Source organism: Falco cherrug, chromosome 7, assembly GCF_023634085.1.
Source record: "Falco cherrug isolate bFalChe1 chromosome 7, bFalChe1.pri, whole genome shotgun sequence".
In the NCBI taxonomy this organism is placed as follows: domain Eukaryota; kingdom Metazoa; phylum Chordata; class Aves; order Falconiformes; family Falconidae; genus Falco; species Falco cherrug.
The window spans coordinates 18,942,852-18,963,126 of record NC_073703.1 but is presented as its reverse complement, the minus strand read 5'-3'; the positions used below and the strand labels follow the sequence as shown (position 1 = coordinate 18,963,126).

At 43.9% G+C, this 20,275-nt stretch overlaps 2 protein-coding genes across 4 annotated transcripts in view; one reads left to right on the top strand and one right to left on the bottom strand.

Moving 5' to 3' along the window:
• The window catches only part of AQP9 (aquaporin 9), a 29,397-nt gene extending 21,512 nt beyond the window's left edge, over nucleotides 1–7,885 (bottom strand). Inside the window, exon 1 of one of the 2 annotated variants that reach the window (XM_005435484.4) lies at nucleotides 7,546–7,885. In XM_005435484.4, the coding sequence (XP_005435541.1) occupies nucleotides 7,546–7,647 (102 nt within the window). In that variant the 5' untranslated portion in view covers nucleotides 7,648–7,885. Of the gene's footprint in view, nucleotides 1–7,394 lie in introns of both variants that reach the window. The other variant, XM_027800092.1, reaches the window with a different exon arrangement.
• ALDH1A2 (aldehyde dehydrogenase 1 family member A2) overlaps nucleotides 1–20,275 on the top strand; it is an 82,192-nt gene that overhangs the window by 4,487 nt on the left and 57,430 nt on the right. The window contains exons 2-4 of one of the 2 annotated variants that reach the window (XM_027800091.2): nucleotides 10,220–10,322; nucleotides 11,627–11,709; nucleotides 17,309–17,426. In XM_027800091.2, coding sequence (XP_027655892.1) covers nucleotides 10,320–10,322; nucleotides 11,627–11,709; nucleotides 17,309–17,426 — 204 coding nt within the window. In that variant the 5' untranslated portion in view covers nucleotides 10,220–10,319. Of the gene's footprint in view, nucleotides 1–10,219; nucleotides 10,323–11,626; nucleotides 11,710–17,308; nucleotides 17,427–19,949; nucleotides 20,076–20,275 lie in introns of those variants that run through there. The other variant, XM_005435487.3, reaches the window with a different exon arrangement.

Below are 20,275 nucleotides of genomic sequence, written 5' to 3'. Positions count from 1 at the left end.
AAATAGAGACATGTTAGATCTACTAAAACCCAAGGCTTTAGCTCTGCAAGAATTCAGGTTGCAGGAAGCTCCTGTTCTTCCAGGAAAGAGCAATCTTCATCTAATTTAATACTGAATATTTGCTATCTTTTGTTAAAGCAGATAGCACTTAAGATTTTTAAGGCGAGATAAAAATGCAGCTTGCTAGTCAAGTAATTTTTAAATACTTTAAAAGCACATGGCTCTTATTTTATCGTTAATTAAATATTTTGGTGGGGCAGAGAGGATTTCTGTATATCACAATTTAATCAAACTTGGAGTAATAAAAAAATCACTATTTCCATTCTCCTGATGATCTGGGACACAACCAATATCCTCTTGGGTTCGAATGGAATTCCCTTTATTTTTTTCTGACTTGCTAATAAAATAAGGGTTTGAAAAAAAACCCTTCTCATTTAGTTAATTAAATAGTATAGATATAAGCCTTAAAATTATTGCCGTTTTGAAACAATTTTTTTAATGACAGAAATCATTACTACATGGAGATAAGAATGTAAATTTAATAAGGCTTTGGATGAATTGTTATATAAAGCTTCTAAAACATATAAAGATCTGGTTCAAATTGTTCTGTGGGAAAACATACAGTGAAAATATTGAGGGAGAGACTATGCTGTGTTATATAAACTGATGCTTTTAAATTTTTATTACTGCTTTTGGACATGCAATAGGAGACAAATAAAAGCTTGAAATCACCTAGAGAGAATGCAAAGGTCTGCATTCTCTCATATGTTATTATGATTAATATTGCACTCTTCATCCTGAGATGCTAAAACACTTTTCTTTCCTGAATTATATAGGGCAACTGGCTTGAGTCAGTATCTTCAGTGACGATTATTTTCTTTTTTTACTAAGTTATAGAAATTCAGGAGAGAAAGGAAATTAAACATTTCATATTCAGATACAAACATTCAGGAGTGAAATGTGGCCCCTTGCAAAGGGACTAGGAAGAAGAGGCTAAGCAAGGGAAGAAAATCTTGCCTAGCAGCTTCTTGAGAACAAAAAGAGCCTATTCAGGTGCTGGTTCCCTCCTGGGTTACTAATTCGTTCCTGAGCTGAGGTGTGCTTCTCTGCTTTGCTTCCTACAACAACTGAAAAGTTTAAAATCTTTCTAAACTCTTATTAAAATGCATTTAGTGTCTGTAATGGTGCTCCGGGAATTGTACCATTCAGAGTGCAGGAGCAGGCGTTGCAGCTGCTGAGAGAGGTTTGCTGTCCTCTCTTATGAGTACAAGGGTACGTGTATCTTTTCTTCTACTCCTCCCTTTGGGTGCAGGAACAGGGTGGCTGGATCTTTGCTGTGCCCTTATGGTTGGAGGTGCACAGTTATGAGAAAGCCTCAGTATGTTCTCTTCCTAAGCTGTTTTCTATTGGTGGAAAAAAAAGCAGAATGCCTTTAGTAGTAAAGAAACCTTGGAGGAATGGGTTAGAGGAGCTGAGTCAAATTTGCCTTTAAACCAGACCACAGGTTGGGGAGCTCCTTGGAATTCACTTTCAGCCAGAATGGTTTATTGAAGCGTTGAGATCACAAAGATATAAACTCACTGTATGGCACGAAATGCATTTATTATCTTTTATACTGTTCTCCAGCTGTTTATGACAGTTTTTAAATGTTATTACTTTTATAACTTTTTTTTTTATTTGGTGAAACTTTTGAAAAAACAGCCTGTAAATTTGTGTCTCTAAAACATAAATTCAAGTTCTGCAGTCGCAGTTGTATGTTGGAAAGATGCAAGTCTTCTGTGAGGCTCAGGGAAAGTACCTATACTTCAGTCCTATAGATGCAAATTTTTGGGAAAAAAGTGAATCTACAGAAAGGTCTTAGAAAATTAAGTTCAACTTACTGGAACCTCTTGGTTAAACAACAAGAGCTGAGTTATGTGTTGGGGCTGATGTTGCAAAGATGAAGATAATTCTCTTTTAAAACTTTCACATAACACAGAACATCTGAGTCACCTGAAAGTTTAAAATGTCATATACTGGAAAACTTAAGTTTGTATTGAAAACAAAAGCTTTCCTGTGACTTTTCAGAATTATTTGCTGTAATAGACATTTCAGGGTAAAAGAACAATTAGGTCACTTTCCTTTCAGTTCTTTCACACTGCTAACTATGCAGCTGAATTGAAGAATGACTTCAGGGAAGCAGAACTGTTGACTAGAAAAAAAGAATTATTTTCATTTGATAATCGTAAAATTATAAAAATAATACCAGTGTGCAAGAACACCTCCTTAACCTCAGCATCATGAAGGGGTCTTCACTACCACTTTGACTTCTGCTTGCAATGCTGATTTAATTAGTTGCAAGAAGGAGGAAGAGTTCTTATATCTTCAGGAGAATCATTAGCAAAATTTCATGCCTTCAAAATATATGCAACTGGTACAACTTCAGAAAAAGAAAGGACTCTGAGTTGGTGACGACAGGGAAAGGAAGCATCTTATTCCCATAGAATGAGCAGGTTTGGTCTGGAAGTGCAGGATTAATTTCTATCACATTAGATTTATGAGTGACTTCTATTATTTATTGGTCGTACTGTAGTATTGCTGCTAGAGACCCTAATGTATGGAACTCTGACATAGGAGTCGCTTCTCAGAGTGCAAACATTGCTAAAGCCCATGGTATTTGTAGTGTTACATAGCATTCTAAAAGCTGTTGAGTGACACATCAAAATACCAATTATAAATGAGTTTGAATAACCTTTTTTTGTCTAGCTTTAACAAGCTTCAGTTCACTGTTTAAGAGTTAATTATACAAAATTCTGTACTCTGGGAAATTCATTACTGATGGCAAACGAGGTAGCCGTTAGAAGCTACTGCTATTTAATTTCCTACTTTAAACAAGACTTGCTGTAAGCAATTTCATCCTATACAAAGAGTCTCCCTTTCACAAAAAATTAGAACATGGAATTTATCTTTGTGTAAAATTTCTAAGTAGTAATTTTGTATTAAATGCTAAACACTTATTTAAGGTATAAATTATCAAAAGCTACATTTGCTTTCATGTAATACGTAATGAGGATTCCGATGCATGTTTGGAATAAGGGATATATTTTACTGTACAGTATTGTAATTAAAATGCATTGGAATGGAAGGCCACGAAGACAGATATAGAAAAGTTGTTTAATTTTTAATTGTCTGGACTGAGCAAACCCATGGAATGTCATACTTAAAGATTTTTTTCAGGCAAGACTAAACTCTGCAACAAAGCAGGAGTGATAACTTACATGATTAAGTGGTCAGCATATGAAAAAAAGACAAAAAGGTTTTGATGAGCAAAAGATAAGCATCCTTCCTTCTCATTAGTTGGTCTATTTGCAGCGTGGGGTGTCATGCATTCAATTCATGCTCATGCACTGCATCCTCTACGCACACACAAGCATCTGCTTCAAGTGGGAGTTTTGGGAGAGGCTCCCCACCTCCAGCTGGAGACCAAGCTTTTGGATAAGAATACATATACTACCCACTTGTCTATATATGCTAATTGGAAACCTCTGTTGTCCTTCAGCAAGGAAGCACACACTGCTCTGTACTCGGGAGATACTGGCTCCTGTGCAGCTCCTTTCTGGGAAACTGTGCAGTCAGATGCTCTTTTCAGTGAAAATGAACTACAAACTACGTTAGGTGAGCAGTAGCCGGTAAAGGAAGCCACATGGCCCATTTGGCATCTGTTTTTGGAACTGTTCCAATTCAGATATACTTAATAGCATAAACCAGAGTAAATCCCATTTTGTTTGAGAGCAATGCAGCCAAGTTCCAAAGGGGAAATGTGGAGAGAAGTGTGAGTAAAAGCAGAGAGGCAGTTGGATAGGTGAGTTCCAGCCAGATTCACTGAAAAGTCACGTAAACCATCCATCTGATGCAGCATGGCTTCTTGAGCCCTCTGTGCTGGCACCCAGGTGTTGTCCCCCAGAGTGAGCCACAGGAGCTGCAACAGGGAACACCCTGAACCAGGAGACATGCTGGAGAACACAAAGAGAGCTCCAGAGAGGTTGCCCCAGCCGTAGAAGGCAGAGGCAGTGCCAGAGGCTGGGAATTGTGTATGCACCCTGGCCTTGCACCCACCACAGTCCAAACGGGCGGCTGTTCTCCCACCTCAGGGACCTGTTGCACAGGTGTAGCCCAGTCCCACACGTTGGTTCCAAACACAGCGTAAAATCCACACTACTCCTTAACCATTTTCTGGAAAACAGTTGTATCCTTTTGAAATAGTAATTGACAACTTTATGGGTAGGTTGTGGGTTTTGTGGATATTTATTCTAGCTTACAAATGGCGCAATTATACTTTGTAGGCTGGGGGTTTACCATGTGACAGCAGCCAGGTAAATACAAGAAATGGGCAGGAGTTTCCAAATCATTTGCGAATACAAATACCCAGCATAATGCAAGCTCGTCATTGCCCATACATGCAAATGTAACTTAGTTATGTTAAAACTACATCACTTCATTCTTTTTACAGAAATCACGTAAGAGGTGAAGTGCAACATTTTCTTGGCTTGCTGGAACCTTATAAAGTGAATATGATATAGTTCAGGATAGTAACCAAAACCATGTGCAATTTGCATTTGGTTATGGACTGACATTTTGGGTTTTCTGCCCCAGTTCCTGTTCCAGAGTGTAATTAGAGAAGCTGTGCTATGCCTTGGGGAACAATTCAAGGCTTGATACTGAAAGAAATATTTGTTATCCCAGCAGAACAGGTCTAATCACCAGCAGGGTTACCCGGACAGGCGATAGCAGCAGCTGCTCTGGATACCATCGGATCTGCCTTTACAGCGGGACACCTCCAGGTTCCTAGAGCTTAGTGTTTCTCACTGAACCCTCAGAGGTTGAAATCAGGTGCTTTGATAAGCAGTGAGAGGGGCTCACACAGGCAATACCTTTATTATCAAGTTATGCAGCGCAAGCAGCTGGTTCAGAGAACCTGACTATGGACATCTCAGGAGGGATTACTTGGGACCGCCTCCAGTGTGATCCATTGGACTGAGCATCCATTAAGGGTCAGCCCATTTGCTGTGATTCTGGAGCTCACCTTCCACTTCAGTTTCATCTGAAAAGAATTCAGCTTACGTGCTGAGACCATGCAGCAAGGCAAACCACAGCATATTGAGTCAGGATGACCAAGAGATGTTATCCAACCTGTATACCCAGTGACTCTCACGGCCTGTTGCCTCAAATCTGTTCAACACTGCAGGCAGAGCCCTTCTCGCCCCCAGGTGAAGGCTTGGTTTTTGCCTGATGAGTGATTTCACTTTCTAGGTGTCCTGAAATCAATCTTACAGTTGGTAGATTTTCTGGTTTGAAAAATAATGTTGCAAGGCTTGAGAGTTACCAAAGATGGCAGTTCAAGCTCTTAGTAGTATATGGTCTGTGATGTTGTTGTCCAGAAAAAAATAGAAATAGGTTGTTTGGAGGGACAGAATTTCACCCAGCAAACTTCCAGAGGTGCTAGATTTGTCACAGATTTAGGTACAGACAGTTAGCGCTGGCTTCCAGACAGAGCCTGTGGGTAACAGAAGGGTTTGTCTCTGCCTTGCTCCCTGGTGCGGGTGCTCCCCACAGGCTGTAAAACCCATCAGTGACATGAAATGGCTTTCGGGAAAGATCTGAAGCAATGGTGCTCTAGGCTGTGAACTCTTGTCTCACTTTCACTTTGTAACAGGATTAAGACATAGCAATAAAGCTATCACTTCTTTTGCATCCATGCTGTTTGTTTTTCAAGGATTTCTGCCCTCTGGCTTACTAGGGTGCCCCCTTCATTAGCTCCAATTTAAGTTAAAGGTTTAATATTTATCTGTTCTTAAAGAGAAAGTACTTACTAGCTGACAGAGCCAAAAAGCAATAGCAATAAATAACAGCAGAAAAGTCAGTTTCTTCATGATAAACCCTTTGTCCTGGCACTAACTTGTGCAATCTAAACACAAATTGAAGGATCCAAGCACTAAGAACGCTGCAGTTTAATCCACATGAGGCTCTGCTCTGCTTTAAGCTAAGGCTGGAACTAGAAAGGGTAAGATAGAATTGGGAAACTCAGATTATCAACAACAATCTTGTAGTTTGCTTTCTACTATATTCATGTGGTAAATATACAAGAAAATAGGCTCTGGGTTTGCATTTCCTTCTAGTCTTAAATACTTAATGTCTTAGACATTAAATAATAGCGTATGTGGTCTAATCTGCACTTTCGTAAGTCTTCTTTGCTTGCTTAATTGTATTAATGGAAAGAGGAGGATGATCTTGTGGTGAGGACAGTGTACTGGAAGTCAGGTGATCTGGGTTATATTCAGACTTCTGCCACAGGCTTCCTGTGCAGTCTGCTGTAATCAGGTTTGCTAATATATAAAATGAAGATAATGACATTTCCCCTCCTTAGCAGGGTGTTTTGACACTTAATTCATTAATGTTTGTAAAGTGCTTTGTGCTCCTTGCTTCTAAATGTGCCCCTTACTGTAATAATGTCTTATGGATGGTATTAAATTTGAGAATAATGTTACTTTACTGCCTGTGCACGTCAGTTGGCTGAAGTGTAGTAAAGACCATTATTTTCATGTATTTTATGAGCTACTGGAATATTTCAGATGACTTACTTGAAATTTAGCTAATATAGTTACAGTTATAAAATATACTTTGTCAGTATTATGCCATGCCTGCTTCTTATTTTTTTTCTGTCCTTTCGCTGTGATGAAATATTTAGCAATAAGCAAGACTGCCTTGTTCAGACTAAAGGAAGGAAGAAAGAGTTTGGCATAAATACTGTAGCTGCTTGGCTTCCAGCTCTGCTACAGAGTCTACCCTGGTAAATCACAGGGTAGAGCTCTGTGTCCCAGTGTAAAATGCACAGAAAAAATGAGCAAGAAATTAGGTTAAAAAACCCCTGCCAATATGAAAATGGGGAGTTTTGGTATTTAGCTAAATTATAGCAATACTACAAGACCAACAACTGTATAATTTACATAGTGCAGTTAAAACCAAAACAAATAATAGTTAACTGGCATTGCCAAACCTTCAGAGATTTTGTAACTCCCAACAAATTCACTACAAATCACACAGCTAAATTTTTATATTGCACAAGAAAATAAGTCGGGTAAAATTCTCTTAATGTGCAACACTATGTTTGTTAAAGCAAATGGAAGTTACACATAGAAGTGAAAGTAGAAAAAACTGCTGATTTTTTTAAAAAACAAAAGCAAGATTATTATTAGCATTCATTGTGCATATCTGGATTTTTCAGAATGTGATAGTTCACAGAAATTCTGCTCCTGTATGAAATGAAATGCTTATCAGACAATTGTAATACATGAAGCTATCTGTTTTTAATAGCCAGTGATAATTACATCGGGTGAAGAAAGGAATTACAAACTTACCATAAATAGAAGCAATTCATTCAAGGCTGTACAATGTTTGTCAGGCAGTAACCACGCTGCTGGTACAGTACAAGAAAAAGCATACATGTCCCCTTGCATGCACTGTCCAACATTAGATTAGTAGGCAGAAAGGAAAGCAGCTGACACTTACTATCAATATAAAAGTTCCCAGGAATTCTGAGAGGGCTTCTTTAACCAAGCTGTTCTTCAAGGCAAATCTCTCCTTTAAACTCCTTTTGCTTTTCCGGCTCATTTTGGCTTCCTCTATTGCTCTGGTGCCCTAGTTACAAATATACACAAAATTTGTTCTGTAGTCGTCCCTGCTTCAGCTGAACTTTGACACTTTTACTTATACATTGAAATATGAGATTTCATCTTGTGCAGCCAGTGAAATCATCTGACTGCAGGCATTGACAGAACCAATTCAACATGCCCTAACAATTCATCATGAGTTTTCCATCCTGTGCCTTCTCTGAGTACACGTCTATTTATACTGGTTAGATAATACCAGTAAGTTTACAATCGGAACTCTTTTTTTTTTTCCCCCCTCTCTTGCAGAATAGATTCATTTTGGATAATCATTACCTTTCCTGCTATGTTACTTTTTTTTTTACTTTTTTTTTCTGGTAAACATGAAAAAAATGTTCCTGTCACACTGATCAGAAAGAAAAGCAAAAAGAGGAACCACAAATTAAGGAACCAAAATATCATTGCAAATTTCTCTCTGACCTAGATTGGGATTTAAACCACGCTACTATTGGCTGTCCCAAAACTTGTCAAGGGGAGGTTGTAAAAGAGTGAATGCATGTGAGAATGCTGTGCTCTACCCTGTAAACAAAAGTGCCTATCTTGTCACTCCTGAGGGATTTCAGTGGCTAATGAGGAATTGTACTTCAGTGTAGTATGTTGAATTTGTATATTCACTCATAATACTCTTTTTGGACTAAATGTCTTGATCTCTAGTGACCTGCCCTGTTTGCAAAAGAGCAAAGAGGCAGAATGAATTAGGAACACTTAATGAAATCTGCTACAGTCCAGTGCCTCCTTATAATGTGGTATAGGCAAGTGTGGCACCGAGTGACTGTATGTCTCCGATGCGTGTCACTTAAAAGTGCATAGGTGCTACAATATGAAGCATTATAATGCCGTTTTCCATGGTCTTAAGACATAAAGTTGGTGAATATCTTAAAGAATTGGGCCTCCTAGAGAAAAATACTACATTCTTCATCTCTTCAGCATTTTGAATGGTTTTATCAGATGCGATACTGATTTGACTAACATGCCACCTGGTTGATTTACAAGTATTTTCTGTCATTTGACTTGACACCAAAACCTTAGCCCTGTTCTAGTAGATTCTTTTGGCATGTGTTGTAGGTGCTCGGTGCCTACCTCCTAAACCTCTTCCACCTTGGTGGTGAATATGCACTTAGGTCTGTCAGTACCGCTGTCTGCAGTGAGTAGGACAGAGCTTTACAGGACTGGCCAAATGCACCGCTTCTGTTACCCCACCAGTGCTCTTCCTTGCCTCAGCCTGGGACCTGGTGCATGTTCCCTGCAGCTGTAGTCACCACCACCAGTTTCATCCCCTACCTACCTGGTTTACCCCCTCCTCCCAATTTTAATCCTTAACCACTTTTCTGTGTCCTTTTACTCACCTTCCTCTACTTGTGCATTCAAACACCAGTCTGCCTTTAGCTGATGGAGGAAAGGCTGGCCTGCAGACAGCCACACAGCTGATGAATTATGAGGTGGCTGCAGCTGGACTGGTGCAGCCTGAGCCAGACTGAGCGCCCGTGCAGCAGTGGGCATGCTCTGCTGCAGGAGAGCTGCAGGGCTGGTCTGTAGTGCAGGGCTGCACTTGCACAAACAGCTGGGAGCTGCCTCTGGGAAGCCCCTGAAAATAGCCCGTGTATGGCAGTTTGAAAACCTCTACCCTACACCACTGCAAAACATTACTGAGGACTTAATTATCACAGCATGTGAAAGTATATGCTTATTATGTCTGTGAGAGGAGTCTTTCAGAATTATGTATACAGTAGAACTGCGGGAGCATGCTTGGGAGGCCATTCATTACAGCAGGAACGAGATAAACCACTTCCTTTCTTCCAGGAAAATGATAAATAAGTATGTTTATAAAAGCAATTTTTAGTTGCTTGTCCATAGCAGGTCTTTTTCTTATGCAGATTCACGTCTCCCTTACAAAGTAGCATGCAGAGACCTCTTAGTTTAGTCTCGTAACAAGCGTGAAGGCATTCACACCAGCTAACAACAGGGCAGTAACTGGTCAGAGACAGAAACCCCTGCTCACTTGCCCGGATCACATTGCTTTCCTTATAACAATTTTCTGTCTTTACAGGGTGACACAACTATGTATATTTTACATTTGCTTTTTTTCAGCTCCTCTTCAATACTTTCTAGAAACCTATGATTTAACTCCATGAATAAGAACTGTGATGCTAAGTGTGACCAAAGGTCCTCCTCAGCTCCATAACCAATTTCAAGCAGATACTCTAAGAAAGTGTAGAAGAACAGAGTACGTAGGGGATGATCGCTTCCTTGGTAAATCCTTCCAGCTTTTGAAAATCAGCAGTTTAAAGTCACTGCTGCACTTTGGAATAATTTTCAAATAGAAAAGGGGGCAGCACAGAAAATTTGAATTAAGTTTCTTCTTTTATTCATAAAGAGGTTCTAAAGAGACCCAAAATCTAACAGGTATGCACATAGCATTACAAGAAAGACAAGTAACATGTAAAGACAAACCCCATGAAAGCTTTGACCTTAATTACTAACCCATGTGAACCCTGTTCCATGTTACTGCCTTTTAGTCACATGCAATGGACCACCTGGTTGAACAATGGAAAGAAAATCCAGTGATGACTGTTTTCTCCTGGTCTCCCTCATCTGGGCCCTGTTCCCAGAGCCATAATGGTAAGGATACTGGCAGTGCCACCCATAAGTATGGACAGCTGTGTCATCTGAGGGCAGAAAAGGCAGACATCCTTAAAAAATGGAGGTTGTACGTAAGCAAGGAGCGCAGAAAGAATATAAACTCTGTCATATTAAATGTTGAACCGCAACAGAGCTGACCAAAAAGATTCCAAGGTTTTGCCAAGAATGTGGAAGTAATAATATAAACTTTTCCAAATTCCATCACCAGAGGAGTCCTGCAAGAGAGTAAGTAAAGCTATAGAGGATGAAAATATAGAAGTAGCCTTCAAGGTGGCTAACTCCACAGCTAAAAAGCTAAAAGAATTATTTGCCTTGCTAAAGAACCAAATGCTAGGTGGGCTGAGCATGAGGAACTGTCCTAAAATGAATTGTCAGTAGGAAAGACTTCAAGAGAAATTGTTAAGTTAAACAGAAACTAGTTGCTGGAGCTGTGCAGTGTTTCCGCCAAAGAACTCGCATGTTCAGTTAGTGAAGTGCTAGTTTTTCACTGAACCTGATCCTAATGCCAGCAAATTAGAACATAGGAAACGTACCACTGATCCACTGGTCTTTCAAGAGTCCTCCAGGGGTGATCATGAGAACTACAAAACTGTCACTGTGACTGCTCTGCCAGGAAAATCAGATGAACTGGTGTAAAGAATAAAATCAATAGGCACACCAACACAGCTGATACACCGTAGAAGCATCAAATGTATTCTGCTAAGGGAGGTTATGCCTCGCAAATCTATTTGCATTCTTTGAAGACATCAAAAAGCATGTTGATATTATTGTTCATGCTTGAATGTGTGATCAGTGTAACCTTAGATTGCAAGACTAAGCCCTTGGGACCCTTACCCCAAGGCAATCTGGACTGAACTATTTCTTCTCTTCACCTGGATTCAAGCAGAGCCGGAATTCACACAGTGTATATAACCCAACCATTTTTATAGTAATCTTCACTCCTATAGAAATAGGAACGTAGAGAATAATACACATAGCTCCCACAGTTTAAATCCCATGGGTAAGAGTATATACTGTGCTGAATTTTTAACAGCACATTATTCAGAGTATCACATAAATTGTTATTACTGATGTAATAAAACCTAAACCAACACAGCTGGAGAGACCAAGGCTATAAATATACCATATATTTTTTTGTATTGTAATAATATGGGCCAAATTATTTTTAAGTCTAAATCTGCTGATTTTAGTTGAATTAGACAAAGCCTGAATGCGTACATCTACTGTAATTCATGTCCCTGGTCAAATGCCTCTGCCTAATTTATATTTATGTTTTCATACAGAAACTGCTGCGTGGTCCTTGCAGGACGTTCTCTGTTTTATGGGTTGATCCTGCTGCTGGGGAACTCAAAGGAAAAAAATTCAGGTGAGGAAGATCTGAGCCCACTGTAATTCTAAGCTTTTTGCGTACAGAAACCGCCATTTTCTTTAGTCCTTGTTTTTCTGGCCATCCCTCTGTCTCTGCTGCAGTCCCTGGTGAAGAAGTGCTCGGGGGGGGCACACATCTGTGGTGTGCAGCTGAGGTCTGGGGCGCCCACCTCGGGGGAGGGGCAGGGCACACAAGGTGACCCCTCAATAATGTCTTTGTTCTTCCTTCCCTGTTTCTGTGATCCTGGTCTCCAGATAAAACATTTCAGTCTAGATCATGAAATAAGATCAAGCCCACACCACGCAGGTGTGTTTCAGGCCTTTTCCCAGTAAGCTTTAAGGCCCGCTGCAAAGCTCATGGAGTCTGCCGCTGGTTGGTGATGCTGGTTTCAGGGAGAATTAAATTGGACTTTCCCTAAAGCAGGACCCAAAGCTTTTCTTTATTCTTGCTTGGCTGGGTACACCGTTGGGCCTCTGCATGCTGGTGTTACTACACGTATATACCTTACAGAGGGTTATATAGTTGCCAATAATAAATCTTAAGATTCATCGTACCGATGTGCCTGTGTATAACATAGGCCCTGAGAGTTTCCAAGCCCGTTTAACGCCCTGGCATTGTGGGGCACAGATAACATTCCACGCCGAAGGGCTCCGTGACGGGACTGTCAGTGCTGGCCAAGCGTGGAAGTGTCGGGGAAACGCTGTGCAGACGGTTCCATGCTCCGCCGTTATCTGCTGCCCAGGCTGTGCTTCCCGCTGACGGTGCTGGGTGCAGCTCCAGTAGAGGCTTATCTGGGGGCTACAGGACGGGCAGGTGTGACTTTCTGAATGCATCTGGAAAAAGACTCTTTCAGTACAAGAAGAGTTTTGCTTTTAAGGAGTAGATGGATTTAGTACAGAGAAATGCTTTGTTGCAGCCAGTTCCCTGCCCTTTTTTCTGCATGTTGCCTTTTCTCGAACAGTTCACATACACGAGAAATAAATATCAGTGAAGATTACTGACAGCATGTTCTTTTTAAAATAACTCTTTCAAAATCCTTATAAAAAGCCCTCAAAATGGAGCTCAGAATTTTAAATTCAGCTTTGCTATTAAAAACAAAAGATACCTTGGCAAATACGTCTACGCAGCATGAAGAAGACTTGAAAGTATAATGGGCTTTGCAGTGATCTAAGCCCTATGTTTTCTTAACCCGAATGGGATACGTTGTCAAAAGCTTTCATCTTTCTACAGGGCACAGATTCCCTATAGCAACAGGCCCTCTGAGCCTTATTATGGTCACCTGTAAGGCTGTGAAGAGCAGGAGATCTGAGCCTACCTAATTAATAAAAGAGATTTAACATGAAAGCCAAAGATAACGACAGATTTGACTCTGCTGGCACAGGAAGGCCAAGCGGCATGTTGGGCAAAGAGATGGAGCTGAACACGACACCCGGTTTGTGGTCCTGAAACCTAATTACCATCAGGAAAGTGAGAGTGTTTCCCGCACCTGACTCGCTGACCCACCTGCCTTCAGCTGTCTCCCACCCGACCGTGAGAGCTGCTGTTCCCGGCGCTTTGTCCCCTCTCCCGCAACAGGAGCGTTTGTTTTCCATCTGTGCTCCAAACACTCATCCCTCGTCCTTTAGCAGGTGAGGTGCCAGTCTGCCTATTTTTCATTCTTTTATTTCCCTTTCATTCATAACGATTCAGATTTGAAAGTCTAAATCATCTGCCTTTCCAGAAACATAAGCTTTGCTTCTGGGATTCCTTTTACATACTAAATAATACCAATATAGAAGATAAATTTATCTTGGGCTCCTGTATAAGTATATTGGATTGCCAGGCCCCATTCCTTTGGAACTCCCCAGTCAAGACTTTTTAATTGAAAAAAATTGTTCTGAGGTTCATAGCAGACCCTTTATAGGGTGTGCTTAGGAGCAGACCCAGGCAGCAATCTTTTGTTACTTCTATGCGGTATCTATATTCATTAAGGTAATGAAGCTATTAATTGAATATGTAAGTTCAGGTAATTAAATATAAGACTTATTTCTTTAGTTTAAAGGGTAATAATAAAAAATTTAAACTTGCAAACTAGATCACACATTTAGTGATGATAAATGTGATCTGGAAAGTGCAATATTCCAATATGAATTAGTTAATTGCATCCATTCATTAGGTGATATACATTAGCAGAGGGTCAATCCATTTGAGGTTTGATGTGTTTTACAAATAATAAATTCAAACAGGTAAATTGAAGAGACATTCAAAATAGAAAGGTGGTTTTTTATGTATTTAAATTCAGAATAGAACCCCTACAGGCAAGCGCCCTTTGCCTATAATGTGGCTGGCAGCGGCACGCCGCCTTTGCAGCCTGCTCCGAGGCACTGCCACGCGCTGCCCTGTGTTCTCCGTGGGAGGAGACGGGGCGATTTTGCTGAGACTGGGCTAAAGCACCCCACGGCTGTGAGGTGCTGTGCGCAGGGTGGTGACCAGCTGAGGAGCAGCTGGAGGGTGTCGGGAGGCCTGCAGACTGCAGCAGTGGCACCCCAGGCTCACTGCCCGGCCAAACCAGCCTCTGCACAACCCTCTGGTGAGGGACACATTGCATTTCGACTGTTGACTTAAACTATAATACTTGTTTTTGAAATGGTCCCAATTATAAAGTCAAACACTGATAGTCTTTCCAAGCATATTCTGCTTTGTCACTGTCACTGAATTATTTGTGGCTTGCTTAAATCCTTACATTTGAGTTGCAATTTAGGACTGAATTTACCATAGCAGCAATTAACAGTTCTACTGCCTATAAAATGGCCAGTGTCACAGGTAAGAAAACTGATCCATTTCATTAATTTTTAGTAAAAATTATGTGAAATCATTTCTTCATTAGCTCTTCCTGGATTTTCAGTAATAAAAATGGTTATTCTTGATATCAGCATTTATTTTATTTTTTACGTTAAAGATAGTGTAGAAATAAGGAAAATAAAAGTAGATGTATTTTGTTTCTTTCAAACTTATATCCAGACTAATTCTTAAACAATTATTAATAAGATTTATAATATTAAGACAATTCATTGGGATACTTGAATAATTTCTGAAATAATATTTTTTAGGGTTATCATTGTATTGTGAGGGTTGCTTTACAGCTAATACTGCTTATGTGTATAACAGTATTTTTACTTTGGATGTATAAAATACCTCTGTCTGGAGCAGGGACTGATACCATCCTGCACACAATTCAAGGGCCATAATTCTTAAGAGATTTCAAACAGTGAGCCTCTTTCAGATCATCAGGCTTAGAGACATTTAGAGAATTGATTCAATTAACCTAGAGGAAAAAAGTGCTATAATGTGTGATTTATGTTTGCAGATAAATTAAAATACAAGTATCTCCTGAAGAGCATTTGCTGCCATCATGGTCAGTAATGAAAATAGCAGGCAATTAAAATAGGACACCTGAGGCTGAAGCTTTTACTGTATCTATCAGAAAATGAAGTTCAGATTCCTAAGTGGAAATCTGAGCTGAAAAATAACTTTGTAAAGTTTCAGTCGGTCCCTATTTTTCTTCCAAAAGTGATTTCTAAAGCACATGGGAAATAGGAAGGGACATTTCCTGAGGCAGGAGGCGAAGGGTACAGAGGAGTAAGCTCTCTCAATCAATACGGAATTTGTGTGAGGAACCAGGGATATCTTTGCTAAATGGTAGCAGGACTGCTGAGAGAAATACATAAAAAAACCTTACGAGTCAGATTGAAATAATTTTGGGGGCAGGTTTTGAAGTTGATCTTGAAATGAATCACTCGCAGTGTCTGTCAGAATGGTGTGATTCAGCTCCTTCACGTGTGTGACAAGGTGCTGGGAGCCCGGAGCTCACCAAGAAGCACCAGAAACATGCACAGGTCTGAAGTCGCAAGAGCGAAGAGCTCGTGTCGGGGGAGTTGCTGTAGCCACTGTCCGTTTCAGGGTGCACCAGTATATGCTTTGGCACAGCTGCTCTTCCTAAAAGAGGTTTTTGAGATAGAAATTATTTCACCCCGTCCTCTAGTTTTATGACTTCCTTTAGGCAATGGGGACGCAGTAGTACAGAGCAGAAAAATACCAGTGCTCTGACTGAACAGCTCAGGAATGCCTTAATTACATCTGCATTGTCTTCAACACCACAGCTCTGTCGTTTGCACCCTCTCCAGCTACCAAAGGTCCTGTTTCCATCAGGTGGTGCTGGTATAAGCAACGTTTATATCCTTGTCTAGAAGTAATACCAGGTGCTGGGGGCGGGTGGAGAAATTCAGCCTTGTTAACGAAACAAAGTTATTTCTTCAAATTATACATTCAGATTGGTCTGAATATAAAAATAAAACTCTTCAGGAATTATTTTGATCTTGGCTATATACTAGCCTAAATTCTAACACTGAAGTAAGGAACAGAGTCACTTGGTTGCTCTTCATTTTTTTGACAGCCATGTCTTCACCAAGTGAGAAGACGGTGGTATCTGTGTCATTACAGCCTGAAACAGAACATGTTTGTTTCCTGATTTGCTGCCTAAGTAGGAGTTTGTGGCACTTAGGGATGTGGTTTAGTGGTGGACTTGGCAGCGTTAGCTTTACGGTTGGACTTGATGATCTTAAAGGTCTTTTCCAACCTAAATGATTCTATGTGAGAGAAAATAAGAAAGTCTGACTTAATTGCCTGTTGATTTAGTACTGCCAATTCACACACACACACACACACACACAAAAGCCAACAAAAATCAACCTAGAAACTACAGGACTGCAGTAAGAGTAAGTGGTTTCTCTGCCCTTTGTAGGCGTTTAGGGACCACAGAACTTGGGCTGAACCTCTAGTCTTGTTTCTGTTCTTCCACCTCTTGGCAGTTGTTTGACTCCATTTTTTTTCTTTCACAAATTAATTGGTTTACTGATGTATTCATTGTTTTTACTTAGTTATTGTCCTTATGTCCAAGTCAATAAGGGTAGTAATCCCTTCCATGAAGAAATTGAATTAAATATTAGATGTTCACTTGCAGGATTTGAAGCCATGAGGTTTTGCTATCATAAAGCGGCCAGTGCTGGGCTGGTTCCTTGAAGCAGCTCACCGGGCTGGATCCAGAGTGTGCCCAGCTCACCGGGCTGGATCCTAAAGCGTGCCCAGCTCACCGGGCTGGATCCAGAGCGTGCCCAGCTCACCGGGCTGGATCCAGAGTGTGCCCAGCTCACCGGGCTGGATCCTAAAGCGTGCCCAGCTCACCGGGCTGGATCCAGAGTGTGCCCAGCTCACTGGGCTGGATCCTAAAGCGTGCCCAGCTCACCGGGCTGGATCCAGAGCGTGCCCAGCTCACCGGGCTGGATCCAGAGTGTGCCCAGCTCACTGGGCTGGATCCTAAAGCGTGCCCAGCTCACCGGGCTGGATCCAGAGTGTGCCCAGCTCACTGGGCTGGATCCTAAAGCGTGCCCAGCTCACCGGGCTGGATCCAGAGCGTGCCCAGCTCACCAGCTGGATCCAGAGCGTGCCCAGCACGGGGTTATGGACCTTGCTCCTAATTCTGTCTGGCAAAGCTACTGGTGTAAGCGACGAGAACCCTCCTGCGGCCCCGGCACTAAAGCCTACATCTCTGTCTTCCCAGATGGTGGAAAAGGAGCTTCGGCTGGTCACTGGCTGTTGGGAAGAGCGACAGCACAGGACCGCCACGTCCTTCTGGGGAGCCCAGTGAGGCTGGCTGCAGAGCAGGAGCCCGCAGCACGGTAAGTGCGGTGCCGGTCCCCCCTGGGGAAAGCCGGCCAGGCGTGGTTAGCCCAGGGGTGCTTGGCACCCACTGAGTTCGCAAAGTGAATTGCTTTTACATGTAAAGGGAGTGTGGTTTGTACCAAAAGTGGTTGGTGGAGGTTGCTTAAGCAGCTCCAGATTATGTGGGTTTGAACTGCGTCTCCACATGCACCGGAATCCCTTCTCACCCAAATCTCCTCAACTTTATTGACTTGATTTAATAATGAAACTGTTTCCTCCTTCCTGAAACTTCTTTAAATGCAGTCCCTTTTTAAAGGAGCACATCCCCACTCTGATTTATTTTAAAACAGCTTTTAGAAGGTGTCATCCTTGTGATGAAGTGTTAGGTCTAGGTTGCCAGTGTGCCATTAAAAATTGAATTTCTGACGTTTAAAAGTCTCACTCATCCCAAGTGTCACAGTTTGACGGCTCTGCATGTCACATTACAGCAGAGTATTATGGATCCATTTCCTCTGTTGGGGAGAAAGAAAAAAAAAAAGATGAAAAATGAAAGAAAGCAAAATCTGCAGTCGTCTTTTTCATTATTGAGCTGGAAATTTACAGAGATAGGCATGTTAACCCTGGAATTACTTACCTGGCGCTCTGGATCTTGTGCTGCCTGCCTGCGCAGGAGCAACCTTTGTCCCGTGCTCCTGTACAAACACCAGGAGAACACCAGGACAGTCTTTTCAATTGTCCATGAATTTGTAAAATATGGAGCAGGGAATATATATGGAATCAACAGATTTGTAACAAAATCAAAACATGGCCGGGTCCCATTGTTTACTCTTGACTAAGTCAATAACCAGGTCATGTGGTATATTTCTTGTTGCTTTGTTTTGCCGACTTCAGACAGCTGTAGCTTTGGTGTCCTTTCTCCGTTTATCTGTCTGCAATGTGATAACTTCAAAACATGACATAGGAGCCGTTTCAAAACGCTGGGAGTATTTGCATCAGTAAGCAGAACTTCATTGATTTTGCCTAGTGAAAAATGGTCTGGGCTTCACGTGCTTGCTGCCTGGAAGAGCAGAGGGCTTTGACCATAAATTTCTGATGCCCAGTCAAGGTGCAAGCTCAAGCTGTTGGTCATTTCATCCAGCCAGCTAGGGCGGATGGCCACCGTGTGCCCACTGTGCACCCACCATGCGCCCACCGCTCGCTGCACATGCGGTGACACAGTGCGCGGGTGAGCCCCCCGTACGGCACCCCCGGCCTCTTGCATCGTGTGGCCTCATGCTAAGCCCCCCCCCGCCCCCCAAAGGGAAAAAACAATAGTAGCTGAGAACAGGGGAACAGGTGGCTTTTGCTTGCACAAATTATTCTGCCCTTCAGGCCTCTTCCTTTTGCAAAGAACTTTCAAGAGCAGAGGCGGCCGCAGCTGGGCTGGGGGCCATGCCCTGGCAGCGGGCACCGGCTCCTCCTGGCCGGGGAATGCGGGAGCGGGGGCTCGCGGGTGCCGCCGCCGCACGAGACCCGGCCCCGGGGCTTCCGCGCGGGCGGGGCCGGGGGGCGCGTGGGACCGGGGGCGCGGGGCGGCGGAGGGGGCCGGGGCAGCCGCGGCAAAGCCAGTGCCGCCCGAGGGGCACGGCCCGGGGAAGCGCCCGGCCCCGCGGGAAGCCGCGCACGGAGCGCAGGGGGCACGGCCGGGCGGGGGGACCGGGCTGGGGGGCGCTGCCGGGGGGCAGCCGCTGCAGGGCGGCGTGCGGCCGGCAGGGGGCAGCAGGCGGCCGGGGATGGCGCCGCCGGGGCGGCAGGTAGTGCCGGGCGGGGGGGGCGCATCCCACCGGGGCGGCGCGGGCGCTGCGCTGGCAGCCGGCGCAAAAATAGAGCCGAAGGAGGGCCGGGGGCGGCGGGGCCCGCGGAGCGGACACGGACACGCCGGGCTGGAGGCGGAGGCTTCGCCCCAGCGGGCCCGGGACCCGCCAGGGGCTGCCCGCGCCCGAGGGTGCCCCCCGCCCCGGGCCGCACTGCGAGGCGATGCTGCCGGCGGGCCGCCCCCCTCCCCGCTGCACCCCCACACACGCGCACCCCTCCGCATCGGCCGGGGCTCCCCGGGCGGCGGCGGGCCGGGGCTGCCAGGTCCCCGCACGGTGTGCCCGGGCGGGGCATCTCGGGGACGCGGCGCCTCCTAGCCCGGCACGGGACAGTCGGGGACGGGGGGAGCAGCGCGGCAGCTCCGTTACCCCCGCTCCCCCGCCGGCCGTGCTGCCCCCCCGGGGCGGCGGGGGAATCCCGGCGCCGGGGCCGCGGCTGCGCGGGCGAGCGAGCGGGGCCGCGCCGTGGCCCTGGGTAGGCCGGCCCGGCCCCGGCCCCGGCCCCTGCCCCGCGGCCAATGGGAGCGGCCCCGGCGTGACACCTGCCTATATACAGCGGGCGAGAGCAGCATCTCCAGCGCGGGGCGTTGGAGGGGGGGGGCAGCCCAAAACACAACATCAGGTCAGAGCGGGGGCCTCGGTGGTACTATAAACCCCCCCCTCCCCCCCCCTCCCCCCCCCCTCCCCCCCAAGACTATGACTTCCAGTAAAATTGAGATGCCAGGGGAGGTGAAGGCAGATCCTGCAGCTCTGATGGCATCTCTGCATCTGCTGCCTTCTCCCACTCTCAACCTTGAAATCAAATACACCAAGGTAAGTTGTATTTGTTTGTTCTGGCAGGGAAATTCACCGCGCTCCCTCCAAAGGGGGGATTTTTGCTTAAAATCAGTTTCATTCTGCCCTACCCAACTTGAGTCTAGAGATAAAAAAAGCTACTAAAAGACTGCCTCGACTCTGTAATAAAGGAAACAAGATTTTTAGCCCTGTAATCATCTGAAAACCCACAGGATAAT